Here is a 23,721-nt window from a genome sequence, read left to right as displayed (position 1 = left end):
AAGATGTTGGATGGTTTCTTGAGCTTGGTATACATATCGGCATTTGTCGTTTTGGACTTGAGGGTCATTGACAATATATTTCAGGTAATTTTTAATTGGAATAACCTGATCCTGAATGGCCAGCAGGAAACCCTCTGTCTCGGGAAACATCTTTCCTGATATCGACTAATAGTTCGATCAGTTTTAGCCTGTGATCTAGATGGTTTCGAGTGGAAGCCATTAATTTCAAATCATTCTTATACAACAGATGATAAGCTTCGCCACAACAGTATTACTATTTTTGATGCTTAACCTGAGTCAGTGGAGTTCAGTAGCTGAGAACCAAAGTGGACTTTGGAAGAATACCCTTGGAAAAGGCCATGGTTAATTAGGATATCTTCAATTTCGATATTGTTTTCACCAGACATTTGAAGGTGAATTTTAGTCTTCCACTCCATCATTATATGCTTTAAAAAGGTTACTATATCATCATCGATTTTATATATTTTCAATATATCTACAAGCCATTCATGCGGCACCAAATCAAAGGCCTTCTTGTAGTCAATGAAGACAGTAAAAAGGCTCCTTTTTTATGTATGCCTGGTTATGGTGTATGCTATAATTATTATTATCCAGATTTAGCCATAGGGCTCACACTCATTCTAAGGGAAAAGTTCACTCATCCCAGATACCTACGGTATCAAAAGGATTGAGCTTTGGTGAGACTCTTTCCGGGTTATCGAGCCCTAGGTGACTTATTATTATTGTCCAGATTTAGCCATACGGCTCACACTCCCTCTAAGGGGAAAATTCACTCATCCCAGATACCTACGGTATCAAAAGGATTGAGCTCTGGTGGGACTCTTTCCATGTTATCGAGTCCTAGATGACTTGGTATGTCGGTGTATCTCCCAAAAATTTTCGTACGCATCTGGACGTCGAAAGTAACACAGCTTTCTGCATAATCTTATATAGATGTTCATTTAGACCCAGCTTTTTTATGTTTTCTAGGAGGCTCTTCGGGATGACTCCAGTGGTAGAAAGAATAATAGGTATCGTCTGGGTACTTTCCATTCTCATTGTCTCCTGATTTGTATTTCTAGATCTCTGTACTTGGCGATCTTTTCGTTGTATTTAACACGTAAATTATTGGTGTTGGGTATCGCCACATCAATAAGTGTTGTTTGCCTAGTAATTTTATTAACTAGTATGAGATCGGGTATATTATGGGCCACTGGTTGGTCTGTAAGCACAGTGCGGTCCCAGTATAGCTTGTAGTTGTCATTTTCAAGCATTCTATCAGGGACGTATTGATAATAAGGAAGATGGTCGGTTTGGATAAGTCCCAGTTTGTTAGCTAGTTCTTGGTGGATAATCTTTCCTACTGAGTCATGACGTTCTTTATAATCAGTACCGACAAATGCCTGGCAGCCACCGGTAAGATGTTGGATGGTTTCTTGGGCTTGGCATCCATATCGGCATTTGTCATTTTGGACTTGAGGATCTTTAACAATTATTATTTAATTATTATTATTATTATTATGGTTTTTTATATTTTGAACTTACTTCACTATAAAGTTCTTGTATTCTGTTCCATAAAGTTTTTAAACTATTTAGTTTGTTTCAATTTGGTTTTAATAAAATTCTATTTAATTTACTTCTGAAAAACTCTCAGATAGCTAAAATCAACTTAAATGTTAGTTGTTACAAAATAAAGACCTCGTCATAACAGCTGGATAAAATCATTAAGATGGAACTACGGGAAAATACTAGATTTAGGCCTGGGTTGTTATAAGTTTAGTTATTGTTGAGTATTTGGATCCAAACACCTGCGACAGAGAGAAGTATGCCCTATTAACAAGCATTATCCTTCTCCATATTTCCTCCTCCACACTGCCGTCCTTAGTTATCTGTATTACTCTCAGGTATGTGAGCTGTTTCACAACTTCAAGTTGTGTAAAGTTCTGTGATTTCCCTTGCGGTGTGACCCATCAAGTTTACATCGTCTGCGTAAATCACAATCAGTTGAGATTTATTAAGCAATACATTTTTTGGGTTTACAGACTTTTTCTGACCACATATTCGATACCAATATTAAGCAGAGTCGGAGCCAGCCCATCTGCCTGTTTTAGCTCAAGCTCCTGATTATTTTCTTCTTATTGCGCCGTCTCATTTCGAAGGATGGCGATCCAAAAGGCAATTGTGGCTTTGGAAACGGTTGCATGAAAGATTTGTGTGAATGAGCGATCAAACCATCTCCTCAGGTCTTTCAGCCACGAGTTCCTCCAGCCACTTGTTTATGACCCATGTAAAAATCTTAAAGCTCACACAGAGTAAGGATATGCCACTCTAGTTTTTGCAGCTGAGTTTGTTTCCCTTCTTGTGGATTGGCCATCTAATTACTTTTTTTCTAGTCTCCTGGAATTTCATTTGTGTTCCACATTTCTGTTATTAGTTTACGAAATCTATTAGTGGGTGTTATCCAATTTTAAGAATTTAAGCTGATATGTTGTCGATACCTAGGGTTTTATTACTCTTGAGTGCTTTAATGATATCCATTATTTCCTGTATTATAGGTGGGATGTTAATTTATTATTGTAGTTTCGACCTTCTGTTATCTTCAAAATCTCTGCGTTTGATTTATTTGCTCTCTTAGCAGCATTAATATGTATCGTCCGGGAAAAAAAAAGAATTTAAAAATTAGTACATATTGCTAAATACTAGTTTAGTAAAAGTATGCAAGAAAAAAAAGTACTTAACTTACATTGCAAAGGTACGACCAGGAACACCGTCACAATACCCAGAATTGCTGCATAGCCAGCTTCTCTGTACATGAAGAACAAAATAAAAATTGCCGAAGTGGGTGCTACCCACATGTGGTGAATAAAAATTGATACTATGTCAAACCTGCTGACATCATTTGATAATAAATTAACTATTTTACCAGAAGCAGTGTCTCCTAATGCTGTGTGACTTAATCGTAGCGCCTAAAACAAAAGAATAAGTATTATGGACAAATATTTTTTATTAATTCTTTAACATATCCACACATTTCCTTTTTTATTTTACAGTTTTAGCGTATCAACCTCTATAATTATTAGCCACAGATATTTGAAAAGTTCAAAGATACTAACGGTGCCGGTAAGTCCCTTAGATGCATACCTACCTACCCAATGCATAAATCGACAGTAATAATGCGCATACACGTCATACGTCATTTCTAAAACGGCAACTTTAGAGTATGTGAGCTGTACATGATTCATATATAAATATAAATATAGACGTTATCCATCTTTTGTATAAAGAGAAGTTCCCCAGATATCATAAAAACTATCGAAAATATCTACCAAAACAAAATGAAAGTCAGAATAGATGGATAACTTACAGAACCTATAAACATAGGCAGCGGAATAAGAAAGGAGGACTTAATGAGCCCTATACTCTTCAATTTCAACGAAAGAGAATACAGAATGGGAAACAAAGAAGTAAAAATAATCTGTTACGCAGACGACGCAATATTGATAGTCCAAGATGAAGATAGTCGGCAAAGACTAGTCCACAGATCTAACATAAGATCAAAAGAATTTAATATAACAATCTCAACAGAGAAAACTAAAACAATAGTAATCAGGAAAGAACCAATCAGATGTAAAATAGAAATCAATGGCATCCGTATTAAATAAATAATGCAAATACAAAAAAAACCTTGGAATTACTCTGTCGAGTTATGGAGACATCGACAAAGAAGTGAGAGATCAAGTACAAAAAGCAAATATACATGCAGGATGCCTTAAATCCATATATAGTCACCACTCACAAAAGTAACAGACAATCAAGATATTTAACCTTTAAAGAACTTGTAATGAATTGTGGATATAATACCAATTTGTTGACATACTCGCTATCTACATACCCAACTGAACCCCCCTGGACAATTAATACTCCTACTATTAATACATCTCTAGTAGCTTACCCAAAGAATACCACAAATCTTACCCTCGTTCGTACATTATATAAAGAAATTCTATCAAAATATGAAAATTATGTTAAGATTTTCACCGACGCATCAAAAACCAAAAATGGCTGTGCCGCAGCCTTTTTAACAGATGATATCGAATATGCTATACGAATACACGAATACCTACTTTTTGCAGCGTATTTACTGGTGAAGCTATTGCAATTTTAAAAGCACTTGCATTTTATCAAAAATATACAGATACTAGTCTTCTGTTTATCTCAGATTCATTATCTGTACTCCAAAGCATCAAACAAGTCTATCCAACACATAAAATCATCCAAAACATAAAATCTATGCTTCATTACTTACAAAACAAAAATGTAAACATTCACTTCCTCTGGATACCATCACATATAGGTATTTCAGGTAATGAAAAGGTCGACGCCTTAGCGGTTAAAGCAACTTCAAATGAAAGCATCGATATTATCAAACAAATTCCAGTCACAGATATCTACCTTAATATCAAACAATACTGTACAGAAGTTTGGCAGCGATGCTGGGATTCAAATAACACAAATTTTAAAGTAATTAAACCCTCTATCGGTGTCCGGCTCCAACTTCCAGAAAAAAGAAGAGAACAGGTGGTTTTAAATCGCCTAAGAATTGGTCATACAACATTAACCCATCAACACTTATTAACGAAGCAGTTACCACCAGAATGCTCATACTGTAGATGCCAAAAAACAGTCCAACACATACTTACGGACTGTCCACTTTACTCATATGAACGAAGCACCAACAACATTTCTGAAGAACCAGGTCTACTTAAAAATATATTAAACTGTAACTTAACCAATACGATCAAATATCTTAAGGACATTAACCTATTTCATAAAATGTAATTTTTCTTTTAGTTGATAAATTTTTGTTACCTAAGCCGGTTGATGCGGCTTTTTTGAAAATAAAAAAAAAACATATATAGTGAAACCGAATGTTTTGAACAGAGTTTTAAAATAATCGCATTGTTGACATGTGTCCTTGTGTTGCATATGAAACCATAGATTAAATGAATACATAGTTAAAAATATCTCTAAAGACAAAAAGAGACAATGGTTTCTTTTTCAGAACTTTACAAGATTTTTGATATTCATTATACATTAAGGCCATGTTTAAATTTGGAGGCAAATATTTCTTACTTGTGTGATGCCTACAATAATGTGATTCATATACTTTGCATCATCTCTATTTCTCTTATTATGTGGTGCATGTTTACCACGTTTATCCGAAATGGAAGTTCTCGTCTATGCTTTTCTTTTTAAAGCATTTGTTATTTTGTTATCGCTAACATCTAAGACTTTTTTAAAAAATTCTTTACATACTTTGTGGTCATTTCCATTTGCATCTTGTAATCTGTAAATCCTTCTTTTCTGTATTCTTAATATATCCTTCTTAGTATATTTTCTTTTTGCAGCTACAACAGTAATTTGACCAGAAAGAAAAGCGTATTTGGACATCCAATCTAGTGAAATCTAGCTTTTAACGATTTTCACTTTTTTAACAGAGCAATTTAGATGGCAATTTCTACAGCAACTTCTTGGGTTACATACTTTTGGACGAACACTATTACCTTTAGCTGAAACATGTTCATCGTTCATAACTTTTTGTTTTCTTATAAACTTTTTGGCCAACTTGGGATTTGACTTCCGCTGTCGAGTGTTGGACGATGTTTCAGATGTCACATGGTCGTTGTCACTATAATAAATAAAATAAAATAAAAAAATGGTATACAAAAGTTAACTTTAATAATTAAATTAAAGACTTGTGAACCATCTGTTAACTACAAAAAATTCATGATAACGTCAAGCCAGAAGAACCTACATATACAGCCTAATAATACAGATTTTTAAAGAAATATTATTTCATTTTTATAATTAAAAATCATTTTGTCTTATCACGATTAATACAAAGTACATACCTGATGTCTCACTATCACTTTCACTGGGCTTATACTCCTTTTCTTCTTCATGAAAATCGGTAAAAGAATCAACATCCCCCAATGGGTCGGCCATTTTGAACTCTGCATAGACACGTCTGGCGTTTAAGGAAATTAAAATTCATGTTTTGTAATATTTTTAATAGATGACGATACGGGTTCTAACATTATCTGAAGCATAGGCATAATGCGGTTATTATAGAGAAAAAAAATTAATTTGCCGAGGTGCACTAATCTTGAAAATGACGGGCGGTTAATTTGAACTATACATTTTCTTCCTGACAGAACTGCATGAGTCGGTTGCCTCTCAAATTTCGATTTTTTATTTCATATTCACCAATAATGTCCTCGACTCTCCATTTGCCTACTTATCATCATTGTGGATTTACAATCCTGCGTGGGTCCTAGCTTCCTCAAGAATTTCTCTCCAGTCGTCCCTATCGATCGCCCTTCTCCGCCAAGCACGTATTCCCATATTTCTTATGTCCTTATCGATGTCATCAAGGAACCTTGTTCTGGGTCTTCCTCTTCTCTGACCAATGGGTCTATCATGGGGCGTTTTTCTAGCTGGGTCATTTTATTTCATCCGCATTGCATGCTCTATCCACTTCAGATGTCCTATCAATATGTTTTACGATATCAGGTTCTTGGTACATTCTATAAAGTTCGAAGTTGTATCGTCTTCTCCACACTCCATTGTCATTCACTGCTCCATAGATTCGCCTTAGTATTTTTCTTTCGAAACATCCAACATGTTTTCATTATTTTTTGTTAGAGTCCAGGTATCTGAACCATATGTTAGAACTGGGGGTATTATTGTTTTGTAGAGTTTTATTTTTGTATTTCTCGATATAATTGTGGATTTAAGGAGGAGATTGAACCCAAAAATAGCATCTGTTGGTCGTGCAAATTCTGCGGTTTATCTTTGTAGTAGTATTATTTTCAGTGTTAAGGAGCGCTCCCAGGTATACAAAAATGCGTTCACTGCTTCGATGACGTCGTTTTCTATAACAAGTGTTTAGGATTTGTGGTTGCGTGCTTGCTTCCATATACTTCGTTTTGTTGGTGTTTATTATTAAACCCATTTTTGTAGCTTATTCTTTTAATGCTACATACGCCTCTCTTACATACGGTCGTTATGATATCGCGAAACCAATTAATAAAAGACAATCAGTAAGTTTTTGCTTTTATTTTTATTAATAATAAAAATGTATTCTATTCAGACAGAAACTGAGGCGATATTAGTCCAACAAAATAACGCGTTATTTGCAGAGAACGCACAACGTTCGCAAAATGAACAAGCACTATACAATGCTTGGTTCCAATCAGAAAACAATGTTAAAAAGCTTAATATAGATATTCAGCGACTAAATGGAATAATTATCGCAATGGAAAAATGATTAGCACAACATGCCAAACAATATACAGGGTCAACAGTAAATGCTGACAGAACAAAAGACGACAAAAAATCAGACAAAACTGAATACTGGACTGATGAAGAGGAGTTAGCAAATGAAACGGAGTGGATAAGAAAAGAGAAAAGGAATACCAAAAAGCGTAAAATGGATACTTCATTATCACCTCCCTCCCCAGAGCAAACAACCACAGGAAAACAAATTAAAAAGCCAAAACTGCCACCACCAGTCGTAGTAGAAGGTTTCAAAAATGCTGCCGACTTAAGTAAAACTCTAGTTGATGCTGGTATTAACTTCACTTATGAGAGTCATAAATAGTGAAGTGATAAAGATTAATACACCTGGCAGCGATCAATACGGGGAACTAATAAAGTGTTTAAATACGAGTAATTTTTCGTATGAAAACAAACAAGGAAGACCAATCAGAGTAATTGTTATAAAATTACATCATACCTTTTAGCCACAGGATATAATAAGAGATCTACAAAAAAGAGGATACGAAGCTATTCAAGCTGACAAGAAATTGAAATGGGGAACTAAAAATTATTTAGATATGTTTGTCCTGACGTTCAGACAGGATGAAGATATAAACAATGTTTTTGGAATAACGGATATACTAAGCATGAAAGTTGAGATCCAGCCATTAAAGAGTTCAAGACTGATACCGCACTGCAAAAGATGCCAGGCCTATGGTCATACATGGAAATATTGTAACAAGGAACCAAGATGTGTTAAATGCATCGGTAAGCACCTAACAAAAGATTGTAAGAAACCACCAGAAGACAAACCAAAATGCATCCATTGTGGCGAAAGTCATCCTGCAAATTACCGAGGATGTTATGTAGCCAAAAAAATACAAAACCTGAGAAATCAGAGGACAAGTAAAGAAAGTGCTAAAGAACCCCCACAAAGGGGTAATGTGAAGGAAAATCCAAAAATGCCAGCTGTCACTGAAAATAAAAAGTATAGTGATGTAATAAACAATACAAAACAGTCGCATCAAGAAGTAGAAACCGACAATACATTAAAAATGATATTAGAAAAGCTCATTAAGATAGAGGGCACAATAACTCAAATAGAAGTCAGAGTGACCAGATTGGAACATAGCGCTAAAGCTATACCGAAATTTAAAAATGGCTAAGCAATTACGGATCATGGAATGGAATGCTAATGGACTGCTACCACATCAAAATGAGCTACAAGCAGTCCTAGACATAGAAGAAGTTGACTTGTGTCTCATATCCGAAACACATTTCACTAAACAATCTTTCATAAAATTTAGAGGATACAAGACATACCACACTATACATCCTGACAATGCAGTAAAAGGAGGCAGTTCAATAATAGTAAAAAATAATATTCAGCATTATGAGGAGCTAAAATATGAAACTGAACCCATACAAGCAACCACAGTATGTGTCAAGCTCAAAAATAATTGCGAAATTACTATAAATTCAATTTGTAGCCCCCCTAAGCATTCCATTAAAAAAGAACAGTATGAAGAATATCTGAAGAGTATGGGAAAAAGATATATCATTGGAGGTGACTTTGATGCAAAGCACACTCAATGGGGATCAAGATTGACAACACCAAAAGGGAATGAGTTGCTGGCAGCCATGAAAGAACAGAAATGTGAAACAATATCAACGGGTAGACCGACGCATTGGCCAAGTGATCGGAACAAGATACCGGACTTAATTGATTTTTTCATTATTAAAAATATCTCAGCCAATTATGTAGATATTGATGATCGTTGGGATATGAATTCAGACCATTCACCCATAATGCATAAATACAAAAATCAGCATAGGAAAACACTCCAATTCAAGTATCAAAAGTAAAAGGAAACAACTATCTGAAGGAAATTAAAAAGTTAATTAAAGAGAAAAGAAAACTAAGAAGAAGGTGGCAACAAACCAGAGCTTCTCAAGATAAAACGAATCTGAACAATGCAACTCAAAAGCTTAAAAGAGAGATCCAAATATAAAAAATGAATTAATGAGTTCTTACCTGACAGAATTGACGGATGATAGCAGCACTGAATACTCCCTATGGAAAGCAACGAAAAGGCTAAAAAGACCAGTAATCCATTCTCCATCCATTAAACTGGAAGATGGTAGTTGGGCCAGGAGCAATAAGCAAAAGGCAGAGACATTTGCCACATATTTAGAAAATACATTCAAACCACATGAAGACCAAATTAATGATCAAATATGGATAGAGCCTAATCAGATAAAAGAGACAATCAGACCAACATCCCCAAAAGAAGTAGCTCATGAAATAAAAAAAAAACATAAATCTGAAGAAAGCCCCAGGATACGATCTAATTACTGGAGAATTACTAAAAAACCTGCCTCGCAAAGCCATAGTAAAATTGACCAACCTAATTAATGCTGCTGTTAGATTAAGATATGTCTCAAATTTATGGAAAATCGCTAAGGTAATAATGATACCAAAACCAGGGAAATCACCAACAGAAGTCTCTTCTTGCAGGCCAATATCACTCTTACCAGTGATGTCAAAGCTGTTCGAGAAACTCTTGCTAAAAAGAATGAAACCGATAATAGAAGAGAAAAAACTGATTCCAAACCACCAATTTGACTTCAGAAATAAACACTCTACTATTGACCAAGTACGTAGAATTACTAACATAATTGAGAAATCGTTAGAGGAAAAGAAAGTCTGCTCTACAATATTTTTAGACGTAGCTAAGGTATTCGATAAAGTATGGCATGAAGGTTTACTGTATAAACGTATGTAATGTAATGTACAGTCATACATATCTGATAGATACTTCAAAATCAAGCAAGAAGACGTCTACACAGATTTAAAAGAAATTAAAGCAGGAGTCCCTCAAGGAAGTGTATTAGGTCCGGTCCTCTACCTGTTATACACATGCGACATACCTGAACTAGAAAATGATGCTATAGCTACCTTTGCAGATGATACTGCCATTCTAGCAGTGGGTGATACCAGTGAAGAAGCAGCAGAAAAATTACAGTTGTCAATAGATAAAATCCATGGTGGACAAAAAAATGGAAAATCAAACTAAACGAGTCTAAATCAATTCACGTTAATTTTACAAACAAAAAAATCCAAAACATTCCAATTAGAATAAATGATGCCCAAATACCGCACGCATCTACTGCAAAATACTTGGGTATCACACTTGATGCAAAGCTTCGCTGGAAAGCCCATATCAAAAAGAAAAGGGAGGAACTAGGTATTCGTTACAAGAAAATGTATTGGCTAATGGAAAGAACTTCAGTTTTGTCCACACATAATAAACAACTGATATACAAGCAAATACTGAGACCAGTATGGATGTATGGTTGCCAACTCTGGGGCTGTGCTAATAAAGTACTAAGGAACATTGTTGATGATGCTTGGTACATAAGAAATGTCGACCTCCACAAGGACCTTGAGATGGAAAATGTAAATAAAATTATCAAGAACATGGCAGGTAGTCACGAACAATGGCTTCATAAACACGTAAACATCGAGACCATCCAGCTCCTCACTGGGTTAGAAAGAAGAGTTAAACGATCAAAACCATTTGAGTTAGTGTAAAGTGTAATTAGTGTAAAAGCAGAGCATAGTGCTGTGTTGTGAATTTGCATGTTAGGTATTAGTGCATAGTTGTTACATAAAATAAGAGGACGCCATAGGGTAAGCTCTTAGAATGCATCCTTTAGTAAATTAAGACAGATAAAAATTGATAATTGGTCAGCTTTGACCAGATTCCAATGGTATAAACACAGTAGGTGTTTAATATAAAAAAAATTCTTTTAATGCTGCATACGTCACTCGTACAGCCTTTTCCGTACTCCCAACAATATTGATATCATCAGCATAGGCCAGGATTTGCACTGAATTATTATATATTGTACGAGTGGCTTTTTCCAGAGCCAGATTGAACAGTATACAGGAGAGAGGGTCTCCCTGGCGTAGCCCGTTATGTTTTAAAAGGTTCAAACAGTTCCCCCTGAATTCGTACTCTACATTCAACTTTTTCAAGAGTTATTTTTGTTACAACTGATTTGGTATTCCTAGCTCTTTCATTGCTTTAAACATTTCTCTTCTATTCACAGGATCGTAAGCTGCTTTGTAGTCTATAAATATATCAGTATCAATAGGAGTATCAATGCCATATTCCAGTGTTTTTTCCAAAATTTGTTTCAGGGTTGCAATTTGATGAGTTGTAGATTTACCACCTCTGAAACCAGCCTAGTATTTTCCTACTATCCGTTCTGCATATGGTGCCATACGGTGACATAGTACTGTGGAAATTATTTTATACGCTGCATTTAGAAGCGTAATTCCTCTGTGGTTAGAGCATTCAAAGATATCTCCTTTTTTGTATATGGTGCAAAGTATTCCAATATTTCAATCATTGGGGAGGGAATTCTGTGTCCATATTTCTTTTAAAGCTGCTGTAATGCCATTATGGTATCATGGCCACCTTCTTTATATAGTTCAGCTGAGAGATTATCTATTCCGGGTGATTTTTTTCTGGCTAGTTTTTTAACTGCATCTTAAAAAATCGTTGGTGGTTCCCCTTCCCTCTCGTCTATTGCCCTTTCCTTATCTCTTTTGTCTTTCAGGTGTTCTTCTTCTTCCTCTATATTAAGTGCCTGGTTTTTTTTTAGCCCTTTTTTCTATCCGAATTGTCGAATAAAGGCCTCTCCCATTTCTCGCCATTCATCCCTGTTGTGTGCTAGGCGTTTCCACATTGGTCCTGCGACTCTTTTGATATCGTCGCTCCAGCGCATTTGAGGTCTTCCTCTTGGTCTCTTCGCATCGTACGGTCGCCAGTTTCCGACTTCTTTGTTCCATCTACCATCTTCGAGACGTTCGTTGTGTCCAGCCCATTTCCATTTTAATTTAGCTGCTTGTTTCGCGGCGTCCTTTATTTTTGTTTTGTTCCGGATTGCTTCGTTCGTTTGCCGATCTATTAGTGAGATACCAAGCATCTGTCGTTCCATGGCTCGCTGAGTTTTTCGAATCTTGTCCATGTTCTTTTTTGTGAATGTCCAGGTTTGAGCTCCGTAAGTGAGAACGGGAAGGATACAAGAATCGAACACTTTGGTTCGAAGGTTTTGGGGTATCTTTTTGTCTTTCAGTATGTATGAGAGTTTTCCAAATGCGGCCCATCCCATTCTTACTCGTCTGCTTATTTCGGTAGTTTGGTTTTCTTTGTTTGCCTTGATATTCTGACCCAGATATATGTATTCTTCTACATGTTCCACTTTTGTTCCTTGGATGGTTATCGTCGGTTGATCATCTTTATTCGACATTAGCTTAGTTTTACTAAGATTCATTTTCAGTCCTTTTTTTATGGATTCCGTATGAAGCTCATCGATCATCGTCTTCAGTTCTTTCCAGTTGTCGGCTATTAGTACTACGTCATCTGCATATCTTAGATGGTTTAAATACTTTCCGTTTATCGACAGTCCCTTCGTTTCCCAATTTAGTGATTTAAAGATATCTTCAAGTGCGGCAGTAAATAGTTTTGGAAATATGGTGTCTCCCTGTCTTACTCCTCGGTTGATTTTTATTGGCCTCGTTTTCATTCCGTTTTCCATCGTGACTACCATTTCAGCGTGTTGGTATATATTATGTATTAATATCTAGAATCTATTCTGCTGTTGACCAGTGCTTCCTCAATAGCCCATAATTCTATGCTGTCAAAAGCTTTCTCGTAGTCTATAAATGCTAAACAGATTGGTAAATTGTATTCGTTAACTTTTTCTATTAGGACCTTTAGTGTGTGAAGATGGTCACATGTACTAAACCCTTTTCTAAATCCGGCTTGCTCTACTGGTTGATATACATCGAACTTTGTTGTCAATCTATTTGTAATTATTTTTGTGAATGTTTTATAAAGTTGTGATAGTAGTGATATTGGACGATAATTTTTCAGATCTGTATTGTCCCCTTTTTTGTGTATTAATATTGTGTTAGCAGTATTCAATTCCCTTGGTATGTTTCCTTCAAATAGGCATATATTAAAAAGTATTTTTAGGTACCTGATGACTTCTTCTCCTCCTTCTTTCAACATTTCTGCCAGAATTCCATCACTACCCGGTGCTTTATTTCTTTTCAATTCTTTAATTGCATTTTCTATTTCTACTTCGCTTATTTCGGGCATTACTTCAGAATTTACGTTTGTTATTTGTCTTTTCAGATTTTGCTTTGAAGAGTCGGGGGATCGTTTCTTGAGCGGTATAACTCAGTATAGAAGTTTTCAACTATGTTTGATATCTGAGCTTTGCTTGTTTCTAGTTGGCCTTGTTGATTTTTCATAATTATAATATTTTTCTTTCCTAATTTCGGTTTGGTATATTTCAGACTTTGATTTTTCTCTATCACTCTTTCTACATGTTCTTGTTGATGTTTTTTAATATCGTCTTTTATCTGTTTTCGTATGGCTCGATTAAGTTCTTTGTATTCTGTGGTATTTCTTTTGTTTAGTGACAGGAGCTCTTTTCGTTGTTTCAGCATATTCTTCGATTCTGCACTTATTTTGGATTTTTTGTTGTTATGGCGGGTTGCTACTTCTGAGCTAGCATTCAATAGTTCTTTTGTTATAACTGAGTTAATTTTATTAACGCTGAGTTGTTCTAGATTCAGTGCTTGGGCGGTTTTTAATTTGCTAGCATATTTTTCTTTATTGACTTTTAGCTTTTCTGTGTCTATTTGTATCGTGTTATTAAAGTTAATTCTACGTTTGCTATACTTAATCCTTAGTTTAGCTCTAACCATTCTGTGATCACTACCCAGAGAGACATTATTTATTACTGTTACATCTTCTACGATACCTTTCTTGTTACACATGATGTAATCGATTTCGTTCCTTGTTTTTCCGTCTGGTGATAACCACGTCCATTTTCTTTGCGGTTTTTTCTTATAAAATGTGTTCATTGGTTAAAGTATTTCACCCATATATTCAATACATCTTTTCTTGTCGCCATTCTGACTTCTGTATTGTCTTGTGGTTGCCTTGAATTCTTTTCTGTTGATGTTAACTTTCTTATAGAAGGCTTTGAATTCTTTCTCACTGTTGAGGTTTTCTATATATTTAAGTTCCTTATTTAGTTGGTTTCATTTTTTTCTTTTGTGTATCCCCCTTTCCTCTTTTCTCTTTGTCTGGTAATTCTCTACAGCTGTTCTAGTTCGTCGGGTAAGCATCTTTTTTCATTTTGTTCTTTTGTTGCATGCTTGCATTCATCGTCAAACTAATGATTTTTAAGGGCAAAAATTTCTGTTCCTATTTGATGTTTAGCTGCTGCTTCAATCTCTTATTTTATTCTGGTACAGTATGAGTCTATATGCCTACTTTCGCTTTTAAATCTCCCATTATTTTTATTTTACACTTTTTATTATACAATATAATTTATTCTCTTAATATGATCCCAACTCCATTCTAATGCTGCTTGTGGTTGTTTCCTGAATAATAAATTGTATTATTAATGATTTTCATTTTTCCCGAGTCTGGCCATCTCATCTTAGTAATTCCAAGAACACCAATGGTCTTTCGATCTCTTCGTGGGTCGATTGCATATTGCTTTTCCACTTTCGGGTGATTCCTAGCATTCTACTTACAATATACCTGTATATTAAAATAGAACAACTCAGTGACAGGCGTTACAATTCTGTTTGTTTTGATATAATATAGAGACGTTAGTTTTTATTTAGACTGCATTGTCAGTTCAAAAATAATAAAAATGTGACATAAGCTGAAGCTGTTGTTCCGCAGACTCTTTCATATCTAATCAGACAATGTGATACCCGTTTGGCAACTACATTAATATTTGGTATACATTCATAATAAACATTAAATCGATTATAAGAAACATCGAGTTCAATGCTTGTTTATTGAATTATTCAGACGTTGTTTAATATTTATTTCATGGTGAAAGCCAAAAATATGTAAATCCCGTCGGAAATTCAGTTTACTAAAATGTATCATCACACCGGATTTATATAGGTACTTCTTGAAAGATATCTTTGATTTTCATTAGTCAAAAGGAGAATAATTGATAAATCCAAACAACTTTTACTTAGATACACTTTTTTCTTTCCGTCGAAATTTTGAAACAAATTTTAAAGTATGTTGACAGCTATTGGTGTTTCGAAATTTCATGACAAGCATTACGAATATAAATCTTTATATTCTCGCTTGCTATAACTCTTAAACATGTCGGTATTTCCTAGATTATCGCTATCGTATAAGGATATCGCTAATATACTGTGATTGCCTAAGAAGTTTCCACTCTAATTATATTTTTCTTATGATCTATTCTAAGCATTTTCACAGGATGACATTGCTTCAAGATGTATTGCGCCTTCTTACTAGTTACCGAATTTAAATTATTATCGTATTATTAACTTTCTTCACAAAATCATTACCAATATGTATATTACTACCTAAGAAACATTTGTACATTTCCATCTGACGATGGAACGCCAAAGCGTTTGGTTTTATTGTTTGAGTCCGGTTTTTTTTTAAATTCGTTATTGTTTTTCGTGATTCGTTTTCGTTATCGGAAATAGTGAAGTTTGGTAGCATGTAGCAGTTAAAGTGAGGAAGAAGTTTGGATTGAGATTCGGAAGATATAGCTTGCGGGTGTAGTCTTCAAAGCCGGCAAATTTTTTCAATTTGAAAGGTGAATTTGTACTCAAAATTCGATCTGGCAGTTTTTGATGAGTTAATCACCGATTTGTTCGTGCTGTGTTTTATCTGAGAGATTTGTAAGAACGCGTTTCCAACCATTTGAGAGGTCCACATGGTTTTAAGAAGAAATAGAGTTTTGAAGATTGCAGTTTTTAGTTATCCAGGAAAATCCGAAGCCCGAACCAGTTGGATAACTTCCAAAGAATTGTCTATTTGTATTCGCTGGTCACTTCAGACTAATTTGCAGCTTGTGTGGGACACAATTGTGTTTATTTGCAGTGTTTTGGTACAGTTCCGATACCAAAAACGTTCTTAAAGGAAATACATCAGCCAGAATGATATAAGGTACTTTTTGTTAAAAGTTTTCTAACTAAAAATAGGTATTTTTCATTAATCAAAAATTTGCTTTCATGACAAACTAAAATTATAAATAAATAAAATTATAAGTTTTATGGATTAGCTAATTGTCATATTATTCTTCTTTTAAACGCAAATAATTTTAAAATTTAATTAATATTTCAAAATGTTTTGATATTTCATTTCGATATATGACAGTCAGTATTATCCTTTTTTCGGACATTTGATACATAACCATAAATTTGAATTATTTTGTTTAAAGGTTAACCTCAATGTAAGCTCCGTTGAAAAATCTAGATATTTTTATTTTATTAATACTTTAAATTCCTATAAGTGTTCCCAACGTTAGATCCCAGCAATTAGAAGCGTTTGAGTCATGGTGTTACCGTCGCATGCTCAGAATCCCGTGGACAGCACACATATCTAACGAACGCGTGCTAGAGACCGTGCACAAAGAGCGAGAATTGATCAACATCATCAAAATGAGAAAGGTCCAATACTTCGGTCATATAATGAGAGGACCTAAATATCGCTTACTCCGGTTAATCATTCAGGGCAAAATCGAAGGAAAACGTTGTGTCGGAAGAAAACAACTGTCCTGGCTGCGTAACATTAGACAATGGACAATTCGAACGGTCGAGGAACTGTTTCATCTAGCTGCCGACCGAGAATCATTTCATCAGCTTGTCAATATGACGATAGCCAACGCTTGAATACAAGCACGGCACACAAAGAAGAAGAAGTTCCCAACGTCTGGTGCTTGCTGTAAATCGTTACAAATAGCGCCATTATAAGCTTTGTTTTTAAATTTTGTTAATATTATTTGTAATACCTGTTGATCTGAAGTAATAATAAATATGTAATGTTTCTCTCTAAACCAGCAGTTGTAGAATTATTTCCTTTAAAAATATTTTCATCCTTTAATATTTTTTATGAAAGAAAAGCCTTTTTTCCATTCAGCAGGAAGATTCTTCTAAACAGCGTCTATTTCAAATAGTTTAGGAACCTTCTTGGTGTTGTGTTGCCTAGGAAATCTATGTAAGTATTTTTTTGATTTCTCTCTTTGTAGTTGCCCCCATCCAGTCCCTCTTTTATTCACTTATTTACGACCCAGCTCTACAACCAAACCAAGAGTGGCCGTTCGCAAATGTTTCGATTTGTTTGCTTACCCCTATCTCCCGTCCAGTAATTGCTCAGTCCCTACTTTCAACCCCCTATAAGTGATACTCAATGTGGTAGGCAAATTATAACCACTATAATGTTTGGTGCGTTTAAGCCTGAAGACTAGGTCTTAATTATGCAGCTGTTCTAACACTTCCCTATTTGTATGGTTATTGAGTCACTTTTGGTGACCCTTGGAAACCTTCTTTATTTCTTCTGTAATTGCTATTATACGAAGTTACCGATGTAGATCTTTGTTGCGGATATACCGTATCCTTGACCATATTCCTTAGTATTTGAAATTGAACTCTTTGAAGACAAGCATAGTTACTCTTATTAGTACAGCCCTTATCTGTAGACCAAAGGACCATACTAGTTTGAGCATATTGTAAATTCTACTTAATAACCAATATAACTTCTTGTAGTTTTTAGTATTATTGCTTCTACAGTGTAGGTAAAAGTTTATGGTCGGTATGGTAAAATTTAACAGGATATCTAACACAGATATAAAATCATATTTTCAGCGAATAGACAAAGATAACAATCATATTTCCCCTTGGTCTCCCCTCCTTATTTCTAATAGACGCCTATTTTCCATTAGTGAGACGATTAGTTCCGATCAGAGATATTTTACATATCTCTGGCTCCGATCCACCTTATACCTGATTAACTAGAGGTGGGTCGTTGACATTTTTATCGGAACCGTTTTTCGTAAACTAGTAACTAGTTGATTGTTTCAAATAAGCGAGTACACAAACAAACATATTGGCTATTATCGTTTATGTGTATAACTATTGAAGTGAAAGGAACTAACGAAGGATATATTTATTATAACTTAAAAAATAAATTAAACAATACAAATAGCAAATAGTAGTTAAATTTACATTACACATTATTAAATCGCGAATCGTCTACATTGACATTTAAAAACATAAGTTTTTCACTTTTCTTGTTAACCGTCTTCTTCTTTTATTTAAAATTAAACCAGATTTTGAACATGTGTCCACAAGGAGCAGATTTTGTTACAATACTACAATATTTTATGAATATAGTGGTTAAGTTAGGATATAGATGGCGATGGTTTTTCCACCACTGTAATGGACAGTTCCAATCTCCGTTCGAAATTGTTTGTGGGTAATATATCATCAGACAAATACATGTCGACTTCTTTTATATCTCTCGATACAGGTGTATGTTTAGATAAGTCATGTCCAATTCATCAAAAATACACCATAGACTTAAGTCATCTTTATCAGTTTCTTTTTCTTGTACTGGTTGATTTTCAATAGCAGAATCTTCTTTTTCTTTTTTTATAGAAGTAACCAGCTTCTTAACTCTTTCTTTGGTTTTTTACCTTTATTTTTATCAGAATATCCCTGCATTTTAAATCATTATTTATCATTTACGAATCTACGGTTTCTCACTGGTAAGCCAACTAGTTGATGGTTGATTCAAAAAAACTACGTTTTGTGTAGATGTAAACAGAGGAGCAACGAACACTTTACGTCGACGAGGACGATTAGTTGATCTGAGAGACTACTACAAAACTAAAAATCAGTCGGGCTATCGGTTATCGTTGAAAATAAAATAACTAAGGTAGAAACCCTCAATTTAGAAGAGTGATATCATAGTTTAAACGCCGAATATCCTCAAATTTAAATGTACACAGCGGCCCTCGAAAACTGCCTGTTTTCTCGATTGCAATTTGCGTTTCCTCATAAGAAATTACAGAATATATAAAGTAGTATATTTATTTGTGCTTCTCTATAGTAGACTTGACCAGAAGTTGTCTTACAGTGTAGCCAATTCTTGTTCACAAGTAGTAATTATGGTCATGCAAAACCTGTATTCTTCCACGCAGCGATTATTACCGTCATAAAAATACAAAAAACCTGATTTTTTCAATAGTAAAAATTAAGCACAAAATTGTAATGAAATAAATTTTATTTATATGTTCCGTTTCGTTACATATTTAAATTTATAAAATAAAAATCGATATTTTAAAACAATATTTTTCAATCGTTTGGCAACTTTGGAATTAGTGACGGAACCCCGTTTCAATTCAGATCCACAGAAAACCGTAAAACTAGTTTTTGTCGAGCGAGTGCCCATCAACAATAGGTTATTTACATTGGCGTTTCTGAGGGTAGGGTATTTTATGCGATAAGTTTGTGTTATTGATAAAACGTGTTATTGATAATACGAGTGTTATAGTTTGTCGTTTTATAAGAAATTTTTAGTTATATTCTGTGATTATTTGGTTTGAGTTTTATTGGAGTTGGACGAAAAACCGAGTTGTTCCAAGAGAAGACTGCAAAATTCTCATGTTGATTCCAAAAATGAAATGCCGCAAAAGAGACGGAAAATGTTAACGTCCGAAGAGAAGGTAATAATACGAAACGTTTATGAAGGAATTTTCGGCAGAAAAATGGAATTAAATGTTAGCCAAGCGGTCGACATTTGTAGCAGTTTAACAAAAGTATCCGTTAGCTGTATTTATCGTGTACTTAAAAATACATCGGAAAATAAAAAGCAAGAAAAAGGTAAAACTAGAGGTAGGAAAAGCATTGTTTTGGATGACGAGACAAGGAATATTATACGTCGAAAAATTTATTCATTTTATTTTCGGAGTGAAATTCCAACACTGAAAAATATTTCTCAAGAGCTCGAAAAGGATGACTCCTTACCCAAGATATCTCGTAGAGTCTTAACCAGGACCATGCGTGAAATGAACTTTCGATATGTAAAACTCAACAGAAGAAGTATGCTATTAGAAAAAAATAAAATTATTGTGCGGAGAAGAAAATATTTAGAAGAAATACGCAAAATTCGCAGCACTGGACGCAAAATATGTTATTTGGATGAAACCTGGATTAACCAAGGTTGGAAAAGGTCATACAGTTGGAAAAGTTTGGCAAGATTTAAATGTCAAAAGTAAACGCGAAGCATTTATAGAAGGCTGATATACAGGATTAAAAGCTCCATCAGGAAAGGGACGGCGTTTAATCGTCACCCATATAGGAAGTTATACAGGGTTTCTTGATGATGGTTTTCTTCAATTTGAGTCGAAAAAAAAAAACAGGTGATTATTAAAGAAATTGAAAGGGAGTATTCCAGAATGGCTTACAGAAAAGGGGATTGCATACGAAGAATCAATGCTCAAAATTTAGCTACTTGACATTGCACGGTTAAGGAAAATTGAATATCTTAAATATGCTGTAGATGAAACTGCAAAAGATTATGGTGTCAAAGTTCTGCGTCTACCACCTTATCATTGCGAACATAAGAGAAATCGCTGGAAATAACTTTCAAGTTTGTGGGTTAACCACTAGGGGGAATAACCTGTGAAGAAAACTTTGAAAATCAGTTTTTTGGGAAATATGCCCAATTATACCAAGTGTTAAATAAGTAAACTAGAAAGAGGCCTAAATTCTGCACAAAGTTGTTCAAGTACTTTTTTTTTAATTTTTTTAAATAAAGGGTGGGTGAGAGTGGAAAAGTATTTGTGGATAAATACCTATAACTTTGGTTTGGATCAACCGATTTTAACGAAATTAGTATCATTAGAAAGAGTGTGGATGAATTAATGTACATCTACTACAAAATAATTGCATTTAGTTTTAATTGTCATATGTAGAGGGTACTTTCGAATAGAAAAAATTAAAATTTGTTTTTCTTCAAAATGTTTAATTGAAACACCTATTTATTGTACATTATCTGTATCTGTAGAGTAGGGAGGGCGAGTTAAGTTTCACAGCACTTAGGACACAATGAACCCATTGTGCATCCTCCCAGGGAGCTGTCACCCTTAGCTCATTGTCCATCCTGCCATTTCTAGGAAGGTGGATAAGTCACCAGGAGACATCTCTCTTATGTGGGCAGGTGGGGGCCAGGACTCGCCGAATGCGTACTCTCGTATTAACTCTGGGCATTCACATAGGACATGCTCTACAGTTTCGTCTTCTCGTTCACACTTCCTACATAGAGGTTTGTCTGCTAGCCCCAGTGTGTGGAGGTGTTTGCTTAGTTGACAATGACCAGTTAAAAAACCAACTGCCAAACGTAGATTTTTCCTGGTCATTCCCAAGTACTTGATGTTGACTCTTCAAGGTTACTTAGTGTTACCCTGGCAAGTTTACATCCTTTCCTTTCTTCCCATCTTTTTACGGTTTGCGTATGGGAGTGACATTTGACAATTTCCGCGATTGTTGTAGTTGACCAACCAAAAAGATCCCCAGGTCCTAAGAGTGTTAGGCCTGCCGCCTTCCTAGATAATTGGTCAGCAATGCGGTTGTCTTTATTCCTATTGTGTCCTTTAACCCACCTCAGGACGATGGTATTACCATCCGAAGCTTGAGTTAGTGACTCGTGACACTCCATTACTAAACCTGATGTGACACGTGGTCTATTCAAGGTTAGTAGCGCTTGTCTGCTATTTGTGCAGATCATTATATTTTTCCCTGCTATTCCTTTTTGGGTTATCTCTTTTGCGGCTATGGAGATACCAGTCAGTTCTGTCTGAACTACGCTGGCATTTTTGCCCATACCCCACTTTATTCTTAGGTTCAGTGATCTGAAGTATATCCCGCATCCTAGTTTAGAATCGTTGGGGGTATTAAGCCCGTGATTCTTCTTTTCCTGGTAAAAAGGACCATCTCTGTTTTCTTAGGATTTATAGATAATTAGTGTTCCTTGCACCATGTTTCTATTAGTCGAAGAGCAACTTGTGATCTCTCACATAGTGTGTTCTCAAACTTACCGCTTTGCAGGACAGCAATATCGTCTAAATAGGCTATTGTGTAGAAACCGTTGCTGCTGAGTTGGTCAACCAGGGTAACTAGACCTATGTTCCAGAGTAGTGATGATAGCACCCCTCCCTGTGGACACCCCCTCGTAACCATGCCTCTAACAGAAACGTCTTCTACATTTATGATTATTGCTCTATTAGAGAGCATACTGAATATCCATTCGCTTATGGCCAGGGGAACATTCCTGACGTTGAGCTGTTGGGTGATAGTTGGGAATGTTTGTTTTATCAAACGCTTCCTCAATGTCTATGAATGTACCTAGGGTGGATTTTTTATTATCCAGCGATCTTTCAATTCTTCCCACTACATGATGAAGTGCAGAATCGGTAGATCTTCCCGAAGTATATGCATGTTGATTTGGGTGAAGTGGTTATGGTATTATAGATTAAATTAAAAAAATAAGTCAGTAGGTACTTTTAAATTTTTTTGTAGCAGAAGAATCTTAATGTTGATATCTATTTTGATCATTGTTATTTCATATGATTAAAAATAGTTTTTTCGAAACTAAGTAGGCTACGACAATGAACTTGACGGGGAGTTCATATTGTTTATTTATTGACAGCAGTCAAAACATTGTTAAGAAGTGTTATATTATAATTCGAATTGAAGATTGCACTTTTTTCAATAGATATTAATATTGGTAATATTAGTAATTAATTATCAATACTAATAATTTGTGATTAGTATATCAAATGCAGAATTGTATGATATGATTGGAGTTTATTTCAAATGTCACCAAAATGCCGCTATTGCCTCACGTATATTCTGTAAGATATTCTGACAGGAGACATTATGACAAAGAAGTATTTGAAAGAAAGGCAATAAGATTAAGAAAAACTGGTAGTTTTCATCGTCCTTGTTTTAAACGACGTAGTAGAGGTATGACCGAAGATAATTCAATTAATGTTCTTGCTTTAATTCAACAGATTCCACAAATAGGTAAGTACAGCAAATCTCTATAGAATTAAACATACGCAAAACTACTGTTCTAAGGATTTTAAAACACCACAGGTTGATTTTTCATATTATAAAGTGAACGTTTAGGTCAGAAACTTGGAATTCCCTTTAAACTTTAGATTTAACTGTTATTTTAATATTCCGATAAAAACGACAACACGGCGCTTTTATCCTTTTATCCGTTTCTTAAAAATACTTATGCACGATTTATCTTGTGAAACAATTGTGGATTTTTCAAAATTTTTTGAGTTTTACTAAATATAGTGGTTTCTTTTTCACCAATATTTGTTGTTCTGTTTTTTAGACTGCGTCCTTATCTTGTAGTTCTCCACCAAGCTTTATATGAGAGAGATTTTGATGCAAGGCTGGATTACTGCAATTGGATGTTAGGTCTGCTAGAAGAACAACCGCATATC

At 34.9% G+C, this 23,721-nt stretch overlaps 1 protein-coding gene across 3 annotated transcripts in view; it reads right to left on the bottom strand.

Moving 5' to 3' along the window:
• The window catches only part of LOC140445513 (ATP-binding cassette sub-family C member 4-like), a 390,598-nt gene that overhangs the window by 32,409 nt on the left and 334,468 nt on the right, over positions 1-23,721 (bottom strand). For all 3 annotated transcript variants that reach the window (XM_072537582.1, XM_072537583.1, XM_072537585.1), the window contains one exon: positions 2,744-2,966. In XM_072537582.1, the coding sequence (XP_072393683.1) occupies positions 2,744-2,966 (223 nt within the window). The remainder of the gene's footprint in view (positions 1-2,743; positions 2,967-23,721) is intronic.

This window comes from Diabrotica undecimpunctata, chromosome 7 (genome assembly GCF_040954645.1).
Source record: "Diabrotica undecimpunctata isolate CICGRU chromosome 7, icDiaUnde3, whole genome shotgun sequence".
Taxonomy (NCBI): Eukaryota; Metazoa; Arthropoda; class Insecta; order Coleoptera; family Chrysomelidae; genus Diabrotica; species Diabrotica undecimpunctata.
This window is presented reverse-complemented; position numbering and strand designations above follow the sequence as displayed.